General features: G+C 41.3%; 1 protein-coding gene across 7 annotated transcripts in view; it reads right to left on the bottom strand.

The window, feature by feature from the left end:
• Nucleotides 1-13775, bottom strand: part of LOC106598945 (CMP-N-acetylneuraminate-beta-1,4-galactoside alpha-2,3-sialyltransferase) — an 82182-nt gene that overhangs the window by 51891 nt on the left and 16516 nt on the right. For all 7 annotated transcript variants that reach the window (XM_045714532.1, XM_045714530.1, XM_045714533.1 and 4 more), the window contains one exon: nt 9544-9692. In XM_045714532.1, the coding sequence (XP_045570488.1) occupies nt 9544-9652 (109 nt within the window). In that variant the 5' untranslated portion in view covers nt 9653-9692. Of the gene's footprint in view, nt 1-9543; nt 9693-13775 lie in introns of those variants that run through there.

Genomic DNA, 13775 nt, shown 5'->3' on the forward strand with positions numbered 1-13775 from the left:
TGACCTGTGAATCCCCCTGCACCGTTTACGAATGTTGTTTGTTATCTTTACCAGTTGGCAACAGGTCCACATTTCCTTTCCACTTTCCCGTACATATTTGTCTTTTTAATTTGTATTTCAAAGGAGATAAAAACGGTGAACTCTTGCATAACGAGGCTCAAGTTCAAACAGAACCATCCCAGGTCTTCAAAAGCAACAAAATGTTCCTCTATCAAAATAAGCAGAGGACAGCTGTCGTGTTCTTTTATCTAACTGCTGATGATTAAACACAACCAACAGGCCTCTGCTGAACAATGAGAAGGAAGACACACTGCAGTCTGTAAGAACATGAAAGCAGAGCAGGGGGCAAGGGGATTCTAGGACGACAAACACTGGGTTGTTTGGTACTATCCTACTATTTAAGTGGAGACTGCACTAAAACTGCCATTTTACCAAACAAACTATCCCTCAATGGTGTAACAAGTCGGTGTTAACACATTAAATACTCAATTAGGAAGTTACCTAATTGTATAGCCTAGCGTGCTTGCTGCCTTGCCCAAATTAAAACCTAGTCATGTGTAAGGCATCATCACAGGAGCCAGTCTACCACAAGAGAGTGATGGACCAAACATAGCAGTTTAAAAGCCTTGGGCGGGCCGCATAAGTCCAGTGTAAAAAAAAAAAAAGATATACATCTATCCACTACATAACCAAAAGTATGTGGACACCTGCTTGTCGAACATTCATTCCAAAATCATGGGCATTAATATGGAGTTGGTCCCCCCTTTGCTGCTATGACAGCCTCCACTCTTCTGGGAAGGCTTTCCACTAGATGTTGGAACATTGCTGCAGGGACTTACTTCCATTCAGCCACAAGTGCATTAGTGACGTCGGCACTGACGTTGGGCGATTAGGCCTGGCTAGCAGTGAGCATTCCAATTCATCCCAAAGGTGTTCGATGGTTTTGAGGTTAGGGCTCTGTGCAGGCCAGTCAAGTTCTTCCACACCGATCAATAAACCATTTCTGTATGGACCTCACTTTGTGAACGGGGGCATTGTCATGCTGAAACAGGAACTTCCCCAAACTATTGCCACAAAGTCAGAAGCACAGAATAGTCTAGAATGTCATTGTATGCTGTAGCGTTAAGATTTCCCTTCACTGGAACTAAGGGGCCTAGCCCAAACCATGAAAAACAGCCCAAGGCCATCATTTCCCCTCTACCAGACTTTACAGTTGGCACAATGCATTTGGGCAGGTAGCGTTCTCTTGGCATCTGCCAAACCCGGATTCGTCTGTTGGACTGCCTGATGGTGAAGTGTGATTCATCACTCCAGAGAACACGTTTCCACTGCCCCCAGAGTCCAATGGCGGCGAGCTTTACACCACTCCAGCCGACGCTTGGCATTGCGCGTTGTAATCTTAGGCTTGTGTGAGGCTGCTCGGCCATGGAAACCCATTTCATGAAGCACCCAACGAACAGTTCATGTGCTAACGTTGCTTCCAAAAGCAGTTTGGAATTCAGTAGTGAGTGTTGCAACTGAGGACAGATGAGTTTTACGCGGTACACGCTTCAGCACTCGGCGGTCCCATTCTGTGAGCTTGTGTAGCTTACCACATCATGGCTAAGCGGTTGTTGTTCCTAGACATTTTCACTTCACAATAACAGCACTTACAGTTGACCAGGGCAGCTCTAGCAAGGCAGAAATTTGAGGAACAGACTTGTTGGAAAGGTGGTATCCTATGACGGTGCCACGTTGAAATTCACGGAGCTCTGTGGAGAATGCACGACTGTGTGCTCGATTTTATAGCCGAATCCACTAATTTGAAGGGGTGTCTACATACTTTTGTGTATATAGTGTATATTATTATTGTATAAAAAAAAAATACATTTTTCAGGATGGAAAAATATCTTGTCGACTTAAAACTAAAACCAGATAAAGGGAGTAGAAAATAAAATGAACCAGTATAGTTTTAAATAATAACATCTTTGAGAACAAAAATAAATAAATCTACAAAATAAAAGCTAAACAGTCAGGGAGAATTGAAAATTCCCAAAAACAATTTAGCAGTATTGATTTTGTTATGTTTGAGCATAAGAACACAGCATTAGCCATGGAAAAATGCATAGAATTGCAGGAAATTAGCTTTTACAACCGCAAAATTCTCTCAGTTCTATTGAAAAATGTGAAGAATTGCAGAATATTGGCTTAAAAATGTAAAAATGTCTGTGCATCTTTCGTTTTGGAAAGCAGACAACTAAGTTCTCGGATTTTGCCTGTGCTTAGCTCTATTTCGTTTCTTTGTGTCCTAAAAAAAAACTCCCTAGTCCTTGCCGATGACAAGCATACCCATAACATGATGCAACTACCACCATGCTTGAAAATATGAAAAGTGCTACTCAGTGATTTGATGTGTTGGATTTGCCCAAAACCTAACACTTTGTTTTCATGACATAGTTCATTTCTTTGGCACATTTTTTGCAGTTTTACTATAGTGCCTTATTGTAAACAAGACGCATGTTTCAGAATATTTGTATTCTATACAGACGTCCTTCTTTTCGCTCTGTCAATTAGGTTAGTATTGTGGAGTAACTACAATGTTGTTGATCCATCCTCAATATAATTTTTTTATTTAACCTTTAACTAGGCCAGTCAGTTAAGAACAAATTCTTATTTACAATGATTTCCTACCCCGGCCAAACCCGGACAATGCTTGGCCAATTGTGAGCCGCCCTATGGGACTCCCAATCACGGCCTATTGTGATACCCTGGTTTGAATCCAGGCCGTGTCTCAGTGCTAGAGGCATCACTACAGATGCAGTGCCTTAGTTCCCAAGTGGCACAGCGGTCTATCAGAGCCATTAAACTCTGTAACCATTTTTAAATGTCACCATTGGCCTCATGGTGAAATCCCTGAGCGGTTTTCTTCCTCTCCGGCAACGTTTTTTTTTCAGTTTCCAAATCAATTTAATTGGCTATTTTGGTTAATGGCCTTGGTGCCCTGGCAGATTGAACACCTATTGAAGACCAAATGCCCTTCCCCCTAAAATCCCAAGCCTTTCCACCACCTAAACCCCTTACTGATCCAGAGAACACCCGGCACAGGTGTGGCCTTTCACAGTTGACACCCTCAGGTGATGTACCAGCAGATAGAAACAGTGGGTGTCCACTTTCAGTCACACTTGCATGACAGTGCTGAGGGTAGCAGGCAGCAAGCAGCAGCGCTGATGGCTGGGAGAAGAACACGTCGAGCTGTCCTCTACATTTCTCTCTAGCAACAGCTCCTCTACAATGCTAACTACACCAACATCATACAAAAATTAGTGTGCGCAAATGTTCTCACACTTCATATCACACCCTCAATCTGTTTCCCGTCACTGTACATTCATTTGTCTGTGGTGGAGGACTACTTAGGTGGTGGGCCGTAGCAAACCATCTGCTTTAGTTATCGATCTCTGTCGAGGGAGGAGCAGGTGTACATTTATTTCTTGAACACATTTCTGTTTCTTGGCAATGACAAATCTTGCAACAATTTATTTTTTATTACAAAAATTTAAATTGCAATACTTAGCTAGCTGGGACAGGCGAACGCTGCTGAGTACTCAACTGTAAACCAAGCAAAAGTTGTGTACTATCCATGGTACTCCCTGCTGATCATGTCTGCCAATCACATTATTCGTATCTAAGGTAGTAGACAGCTGGTGATTACAGCTCGAGAGAGAACTCAGTCCGACAAACTGCTACCAGGTAGTCTTTTTTTAAATGTGTAGTCTATTTAGTTACAGAAACATGATACCATCAATGTAAGCTGTAAAATGACTACCAACTTAGAAACCAAAGAACCTTAGTAATGTAGCTAGCAATCTAATTACAACACGTAGATCTGTTGCTATATAGCAGAAGAAGATAGCTTTATCACCATCGATGATGTCATTCCGGGTCAAGGAGCGTTTAGCTATCAGTTTATTCCAAGTAATAATTTAAGACCACAAATCTAAAAGGATAAGGCGTGTAAATCTAATAGCATTGGCTATCTTTCAAAAAATTGTCTACGGAGTTAACTATTTATATGATCAAGACAATACGTATTCTCCACTAACATCAAGGCGGTGACCCGATCCTGTAGGTTCATGCTCTACAACATTCGCAAAGTACGACCCTGCCTCACACAGGAAGCGGCGCAGGTCCTAATCCAGGCACTTGTCATCTCCCGTCTGGATTACTGCAACTCGTTGTTGGCTGGGCTCCCTGCCTGTGCCATTAAACCCCTACAACTCATCCAGAACGCCGCAGCCCGTCTGGTGTTCAACCTTCCCAAGTTCTCTCACGTCACCCCGCTCCTCCGCTCTCTCCACTGGCTTCCAGTCGAAGCTCGCATCCGCTACAAGACCATGGTGCTTGCCTATGGAGCTGTGAGGGGAACGGCACCTCCGTACCTTCAGGCTCTGATCAGGCCCTACACCCAAACAAGGGCACTGCGTTCATCCACCTCTGGCCTGCTCGCCTCCCTACCTCTGAGGAAGCACAGTTCCCGCTCAGCCCAGTCAAAACTGTTTGCTGCTCTGGCACCCCAATGGTGGAACAAGCTCCCTCACGACGCCAGGACAGCGGAGTCAATCACCACCTTCCGGAGTCACCTGAAACCCCACCTCTTTAAGGAATACCTGGGATAGGATAAAGTAATCCTTCTAACCCCCCCTTAAAGATTTAGATGCACTATTGTAAAGTGGTTGTTCCACTGGATATTATAAGGTGAATGCACCAATTTGTAAGTCGCTCTGGATAAGAGCGTCTGCTAAATGACTTAAATGTATTGCACATTGCTGATTGGTTCCATTTTTTTTGTTACACCTTCATTTAACTAGGCAAGTCAGTTAAGAACAAATTCTTATTTACAATGACAGCCTACCCCAGCCAAACCCTAACGACGCTGTGCCAATTGTGATCCGCCCTATGGGACTCCCAATCACGGCTGGTTGTGATAGAGCCTGGAATCGAACCAGGGTCTGCAGTGGTGCCTCCAGTACTGAGTTGCAGTGCCTTAGTCCGCTGCGCCACTCGGTAGCCCAAAGTTTAGAAGTTCAGCAAATTTGCCTGGGCGGCCAAGTGTTGAATTATCCTTTTTATGAGAAAAAAAGCGCAAGAATTGAAGGTGCCAACAAATGTATATAGTCATAGTAAGAATGTTTTACTGTCATATACACAAACATTATGATCATCAGCTCCTCTCTTGAAGGGGATCCATCAACGTCACGTTTTCAGTCTTCGGCCACCCCAAGTGCCTTGCAAAAGTTTTCAGACCCCTTAGATTGTTGACAAAAGAAATTACAATTTAATTTTAATCCCACTTTGTAAGACAAAATGTTAAGAAATCCATGGGTTCTGAATAATTTTGCAAGGCCTCGAGAGGCTCTGATATCAAACTGACAGACTGACTGAAGCACTCACTCAAATCCACCCAATGCATCTTATGAGAAAGTTCCCAATCAGTGGTCATTTAGATTTGTGAGAAGGGGCTCAGTCTCTTGACACTACAACCAGACTATATGGGCCATCGTCACTACTCTAGTCCTGAAATTAGAGGGGGAAACTGGGGACCCTAAATATTGACAGTGTAAAGGCAATGCACACAGGGGTCTTGTCACAGAAACTTCAAGTGTCAAACATCCTCTGGAGTTGCTGCAGTGGGAATAAAAACAGCCATATCAACTTGTTTGCAGTTCAAGTTGTCAGGTACATCATGTCCAAAATGCTAAGAAATAGCCAATCAGGGTTCAAACATGACTCAGCCCTGTGGCCTAGCTGCTCTGTTGACCATTAGTGACACACCAGTTTAGTGCTTTACATTGTAAAACATGAAGTCAATTCACTGGTGGTCAGCAAGTTAACACTGTAGGGATAAATATTTACATAAGAATAGTTCAAAAATGGGTATCTTCCACCATAACTCATACACAACACAATGTGCTGAACGGTGATTTAAAGACTCCCAGAGTAGAATACCTCAAAAGTGTAGAACAGGGATTATTGGGTTTGATCCTCTGTGGTGATATAACAGATAAAGTCAGAGTTGGGGAGAGTACACAAAAGGGACGTCAACATGCTCCCTGTCCTCTTGGACAAACAGACCTCCGAACCTTAACATCTGGCAGCAGTGTGCAAAAAGCCACAACTCCCAAATCCAGTGTTTTTCTGGACTAAATGTTTATGGTCTTCGTGTTGAGAAATATAATTGGAAACAGTCACTTCAGAATCATCTATGAACAAATCAAAAGGACATTAATAATTTTGAAATAATTAAAATGACGACAACTTGAGCCAAATGAAAAAGACTCAAATTAGTTATTTTGAAGGGGCACACGTATTGCAAATTACAATGCTTACTGGGAATGTAATGGGAGCAAGACAGCGTAACTGGAGCTTCTGATAACTTGAAAGAAGTCATTATTTTATACTGCAGAAGAAGCTTGGGCCCCTCTCGGATGCCAGGCTCACTGTGGGATTACAACGCCCTCCTGTGTTCCAAAATGTCCCTCTTAGCTTCTCAAGCTTCCTTCAATGTCTCAGGCTATAAGTTACTCAGAGGCAACCACAGTCTAAAGCACAAACTTCAACTTCCATTCAAACACTTCCTGTGAAAAGTGCATCTACCGTGTTTCCTACTGATAGACCATTTCTAAAAGTTCCAGGGAATGTTTATGGGAAATATTTTAGCACCCTCTGCTGGTTACAAAGACACATTTCAGTGACCACCCAGCAGTGAAAAATCACCCAACCATCCACGCCCTGGGAGAGTCAGGTTTTCCACCATTACGTAGCCCTCTTCATTACCAATCCTGATTCATAACCAACCGACACCCAAAACATGCCAGGCGGGTACAGAGCTGACCACAGGGCTCTCACAGCCTTCAGTAGTACTCTGCAGCTGGAACTTTAGTCCTCATCAACTACAGGAAATACATTTGAGAAATGGGCTTCGGCTACTTAGGGAATGGCAATACACACATATATAGATTCAAGTTTTATTAGTCGGATGCATGTGATACGCATGGTATACATCGTCCATAAAACCTTACTTGCAGGTTCCTTCGACAATGCAACAATAAGAAATAAAAGAATATGAACATAAAGTAAATGTCTCAGTAGAATAGAATAAAAACTTTAGGAACAGGAAGGAAGGAACAATTTATAGTCCAATATGTACATGTGTATTGGGGGGGGTGGGTGCAGTGTACAAATTGAGCAGTATAATAAGTGGCAGTTGTACTGTGTGTGTAGCATGAATCTATACATGCGCAGTCCCTTCAGAAATGTAATTCAAAATGTAAACTCACCCATCTACACACACAATACCCCATAGAAATTCAGTGAAAACATGCACATTTATTGAAAATGAAATACAGCAATATCTCATTTACATAAGTATTCACACTCCTGAGTCAATACATGTTAGAATCACCTTTGGCAGTGATTACAGCTGCGAGTCTTTCTAGGTAAGACTAAGCTTTACACGCTTGGATTGTACAATATTTCCACAATTATTTTTTGAATTATTCAAGCTGGTTGTTGAAAATGGTTATCTAGCAGTAGTCAACTATTACCATATATGTTTAAGCCGATTAAAGTCAAAACTGTAACTAGGCCATTCAGGAACATTCAATGCGGTCTTGGAAAGACACTCCAGTGTATATTTGGTTATTGTCCTGCTGAAAGTTGAATTCCTCTCCTAGTCTCTGGTGTAATGCAAACTGAAGTAAGTTTTCCTCTAAGATTTTGCCTGTGCTCAGCTTTGTTCCATTTCTTTTTATCTTAAAAAAAACTCCCTAGTCCTTGCCGATGACAAGCATACCCATAACATGATGTAGCCACCACTAGGCTTGAAAATGCAAAGAGTGGTACTCAGCATTGTTGCGTTTGCCCCAAACATAACGCTTTGCATTCTGGACATAAAGTTCATTTCCCTGCTAAATGTTTTGCCGTTTTACTTTAGCGCCTTATTTTCCCTCTGTCAATTAGGTTAGTGTGGCGGAGTAACTACAATGTTGTAGTTTTTTTCCTATCACACCCATTAAACTAACTGTTTTAAGTCACCATTGGCCTCATTGTGAAATCCCAGAGTGGTTTCATTCCTCTCCAGCAACTGAACTTTGAAGGACACCTGTATCTTTGTAGTGACTGGGTGTATTGATACACCATCCAAAGTGTAATTAATAACTTCACCATGCTCAATTAGATATTCAATGTCCGTTTTTAACCATCTCCCAATAACTGCTCTTTTTTGCGAGGCATTGGAAAACCTCCCATGTCTTTGTGGTTAAATCTGTTTGAAATTCACTGCTCGACTGAGGGACATTACAGATCATTGTATGTGTGGGGTACAAAAATTTGGTATTCATTCAGGCATCATGTTAAATAATATTGCACAAAGATTGAGTCCATGCAACTTATTATGTGACTTGTTAAGCACATTTTTCCCCCCTGAACTTATTTTGGTGTGTCATACCAAAGTAGTTGAATACTTGACTCAAGACATTTCAGATTTTTATTTTTTATAAATTTGTAAAAAATATAATTCCACTTGATGGGGTATTGTGTTTAGGTCAGTGACAAAATCTCAATTATATCAATTGAAAATTCTGGCTGTAACACAACAAAATATGGAAAAAGTCAAGGGGTGTGAATACTTTCCAAAGGCACCTTGTGTACTGATCATTGAACATCATGAGAAACATTGTGGTCTTTGAACAGGAAGTGTAAGACTTAGTCATCTTGATTTCCACCAAAGATAAGAACCTAAGAACTCATGTTCAGTTACAGGAAAAAACATTATTCTGTTTAATTTCCTTACTTCCTTATTGCTTGAAAATCTTCCTTAGAGTTTAAGGTTGCTGATATGCCATAGTAACATAGCCAATCACAGTCCTTGTAATAACACTACCCACTGGGCACAGACATCAGTTCAATGTCTAGTTTTGATTTACATTTGGTTGAGTTGAATGCTATGTGAAATCAACACGAAATGTCACCATGTTATTGGATTTAGGTTAAAAGTTTGGTGAAAGAGACAAAATTCCCTTAGGTTGAAGACAAAAAAAATCCAATCAGTTTTCCACGTTGATTCAACATCATCACATTGAATATTTTGGTTGAAATGACGTGGAAACAACGTTGATTCAACCAGTTTCTGACCAATGGGTAGCAACTATGAAACCTCAGCCTTCCCCAATGTGACTTGTTAAGCAAATGTTTTCTCCTGAACTTATTTAGGCTTGCCATAACAAAGGCATTGAATAGTTATTGACTCAAGACATTTCAGCTTTATTTTTTATTAATTTGGATAAAAAAATAAATCCACTTTGACATTATGAGGTTATTGTCTGTAGGCCAGTGACACAGATCTTGACTGACAAGCTGAGACAGACACTGAAAGACAGGAGTAAATCAAAAGGCTGAAAAGTATATAGATAGATTGCTGGTCGGTCTCCTCTCTAACATAGACAGTTCAATAGAAAAATGGATGGATGGATGAGTGGAGAGAGGCGTAGGCCGTCTAGTGTAACTCACGTGGCTTCTGGCCCCATACGTGCAGGTGTAGCTTCCCAGAGGAGTAGTAGATGAAGCCCAGGACCAGCATGGGGCATAGGACGAACAGCAGTTTGTGTGACGACTTCATTGTGGTTCTGTCATTCACATGGCACCATGCAGCACATCACCTACAAGGATACAGGAGATGCAGAGAAGTGAAAGTACAAGGGAAATGAGGAGGAGTCAGTAATGTGTGCAAATAGGCTGTCTGGCTGTAAGAAATGGCTTAGGCTGGGGGGGTGGGGAGAGAGTAGAAGATGAAAAGCCAGTGTGTTGCAGAAGGTGGCGCACACTACTTGTCAGCTGCAATTGTTGAAATTAGTCAACAATGTCTAGTAAACAAAACGTTTCCTGCTGAGCAAACATCCAACTAGGCTGAGCCACAGACATTTTTACATTTCCAAAAACTATCCATAACTGAGGTAATATGATCCAACTGGCCTCCCCAACCATTGGTTCCCACTAGAGGTCGACCGATTAATCGGCATGGTCGATTTCAAGTTTTCATAACAATCAGTAATCTGCCTTTTTGGACGCCGATTATGGCCGATTACTTTGTAATCCATGAGGAAACTGCGTGGGAGGCTGACCACCTGTTACGCGGGGTGCAGCGTCAGAATAACCTTATGGCTGCAATGTGGCTGCAATGAGCCAAGGTAAGTTGCTAGCTAGCATTAAACTTATCTTATAAAAAACAAACTACACGGTTGATATTACTAGGTTAACTAGCTTGTCCTGCGTTGCGTATAATCAATGCGGTGCCTGTTAATTTATCATCGAATCACAGCCTACTTCAACTTTGCCAAACTGGTGATGATTTAACAAAAGCACATTTGTGAAAAAAAGCACATTCGTTGCACAAATGTACCTAACCATAACAATCCATGCCTTTCTTAAAATCAATACACAGAAGTATATATTTTTAAACCTGCATATTTAGTTAAAATAAATGCATGTTAGCAGGCAATATTAACTAGGGAAATTGTGTCACTTCTCTTGCGTTCAGTGCAAGCAGTGTCAAGGTATATGCAACCGTTTGGGGCGCCAGGCTCGCTGTGAACTGCGTTTCTTCCTAAAAAAGACCGTAATTAATTTGCAAGAATTTAACATAATTATGACATAACATAGGTTGTGCAATGTAACAGCAATATTTAGACTTAGGGTTGGTTCCGTATTTCACTGAAAGAATAAACGTTTTGTTTTCTAAATGATAGTTTTCCAGATGTGACCATATTAATGACCAAAGGCTCGAATCTGTGTGTTTGTTATAATTAAGTCAATGATTTGATAGAGCAGTCTGACTGAGCGGTGGAAGGCAGCAGCAGGCTCATAAGCATTCATTCAAACAGCACTTTACTGCGTTTGTGAGCAGCTCTTAGCAATGCTTGACAGCGCTGTTTATGACTTCAAGCCTATCAACTCCCGAGATTAGGCTGGCAATACTGAAGTGCCTATAAGAACATCTAATAGTCAAAGGTATATGAAATACAAATGGTATAGAGAGAAATAGTCGACACTTCATAATTCCTATAATAACTACAACCTAAAACTTCTTAACTGGGAATATTGAACCACCAGCATTCATATGTTCTCATGTTCTGAGCAAGGAACTTAAACGTTAGCTTTTTTACATGGCACATATTGCACTTTTACTTTCTTCTCCAACACTTTGTTTTTGCATTATTTAAACCAAATTGAACATGTTTCATTATTTATTTGAGGCTAAATAGATTATTTATGTATTATATCAAGTTAAAATAAAAGGGTTCCTTGTTCATTCAGTATTGTTGTAATTGTCATCATTACACACACACACACATAAAAAGATTGTCCGAATAATCGGTATTGGCTTTTTTTTGGTCCTCCAATAAATCGGTATCGGTGTTGAAAAATCATAATCGGTCGACCTCTAGCTCCCACATTGTTTCCACCTTGACAAAGGAAGAGGCACTATGCCCACTCACTCATGCCCTGAGATCTGAATGCAGCACTGATGAGTGAAGAGATGGTGGTCATATCTGGGATATGAACCCATCTCTTAAATCGCATTCATTTAGCTCTTCTGTGCGGTTTACAATCACCCCGGCCCGGATGTCACAACAAAAAAAATGTAACCCAACAACAAAGCAATTTTGTCACACCTGCAACTTCCAATCATCTTCATTGACTATTATTATGCACAGAATAGTGTCACTATACCAGAATTTTAACTTCGATACCGGTACCTGGTTTAGTATCACGATACCACAAACAAAAAAAGAATGCATATTAGATAAAAGTCACAGAATGGCACTTGATCCAGACAGAAACTCAGCAACTGCTCTGGGACCGGTTCTAACGATGAACCAGTCCGAGCTCAATGGTTCTAACGAACTTAGTCTTAAGATGCTTTTGGGAAACCAGGCCCTGTTCAATCATTAGGAATCTTTGGAGCTCAATACCATTACTTTTTAACAGACTTTATGTCTATTATTTAGAGACAGCCATATATGCATTAATTAATCTATTATACTTTTATTCATTTATTTATTTCACCTTTATTTAACCAGGTAGGCTAATTGAGAACATGTTCTCATTTGCAACTGCGACCTGGCCAAGATAAAGCACAGCAATTCGACACATACAACAGAGTTACACATGGAATAAACAAAACATAGTCAATAATAAAGTAGAACAAAAGAAAACAAAAAGTCTATATACAGTGAGTGCAAATGAGGTAAGATAAGGGAGTTAAGGCAATAAATAGGCTATGGTGGCGAAGTAATTATAATATAGCAATGAAACACTGGAATGGTAGACGTGCAGAAGACGAATGTGCAAGTAGGGATACTGGGGTGCAAAGGAGCAAGATAAATAAATACAGTATGGGGATGAGGTAGGTAGATAGCCCATCTGTAAACAGCCCATCTATGTACAGGTGCAGTGATCTGTGAGCTGCTCTGACAGTTGGTGCTTAAAGCTAGTGAGGGAGATACGAGTCGCCAGCTTCAGAGATTTTTGCAGTTCGTTCCAGTCATTGGCAGCAGAGAACTGGAAGGAAAGACGACCAAAGGAGGAATTGGCTTTGGGGGTGACCAGTGAGATATACCTGCTGGAGCGCGTGCTACGATTGGGTGCTGCTATGGTGACCAGTGAGCTGAGATAAGGCGGGCTTTACCTAGCAGAGACTTGTAGATAACCTACAGCCAGTGGGTTTGGCGACGAGTATGAAGCAAGGGCCAACCAACGAGAGCGTACAGATCGCAGTGGTGGGTAGTGTATGGGGCTTTAGTGACAAAACGGATGGCACTGTGATAGACTGCATCCAGTTTGTTGAGTAGAGTGTTGGAGGCTATTTTATAGATGACGTCGCCGAAGTCGAGGATCGGTAGGATAGTCAGTTTTACAAGGGTATGTTTGGCAGCATGAGTGAAGGATGCTTTGTTGCGATACAGGAAGCCGATTCTAGATTTAATTTTGGATTGGAGATGCTTAATGTGAGTCTGGAAGGAGAGTTTACAGTCTAACCAGACACCTAGGTATTTGTAGTTGTCCACGTATTCTAAGTCAGAGCCGTCCAGAGTAGTGATGCTGGACAGGCGAGCAGGTGCGGGAATTTAGTTTTACTTGCATTTAAGAGCAGTTGGAGGCCACGGAAGGAGTTGTATGGCATTGAAGCTCGTCTGGAGGTTAGTTAACCTGTTGGGGATAGGGGGCAGTATTTGCACGGCCGGATAAAAAACGTACCCGATTTAATCTGGTTACTACTCCTGCCCAGTAACTAGAATATGCATATAATTAGTAGATTTGGATAGAAAACACTAAAGTTTCTAAAACTGTTTGAATGGTGTCTGTGAGTATAACAGAACTCATGACAGTCAAAACCCTGAGACAAATCCTAACAGGAAGTGGAAATCTGATGTGTGGAATCACTTCAAACCTTTGCCATTGAAACACATAGGGACTTATTAATCATTTAGCACTTCCTAAGGCTTCCACTAGATGTCAACAGTCTTTACAAAGTTGTTTGAGTCTTCTATGGTAGAAACTGACCCAAAGAGAGGCTTGGGAAGTTGGTCACAGGGGGAGGGCCATTACTACTATGACGCGGGCGCCCATGGGAACATTTTGTTCCGAAATGTTTAGTAAGACAATGCAATCGTCCGCCTTGAATATTATTGAAGCTCTGGTTGAAAAAGGCCCTAAAGATTTATGTTATACAACGTTTGAAC

This window comes from Salmo salar, chromosome ssa03, assembly GCF_905237065.1.
Source record: "Salmo salar chromosome ssa03, Ssal_v3.1, whole genome shotgun sequence".
NCBI lineage: Eukaryota > Metazoa > Chordata > Actinopteri > Salmoniformes > Salmonidae > Salmo > Salmo salar.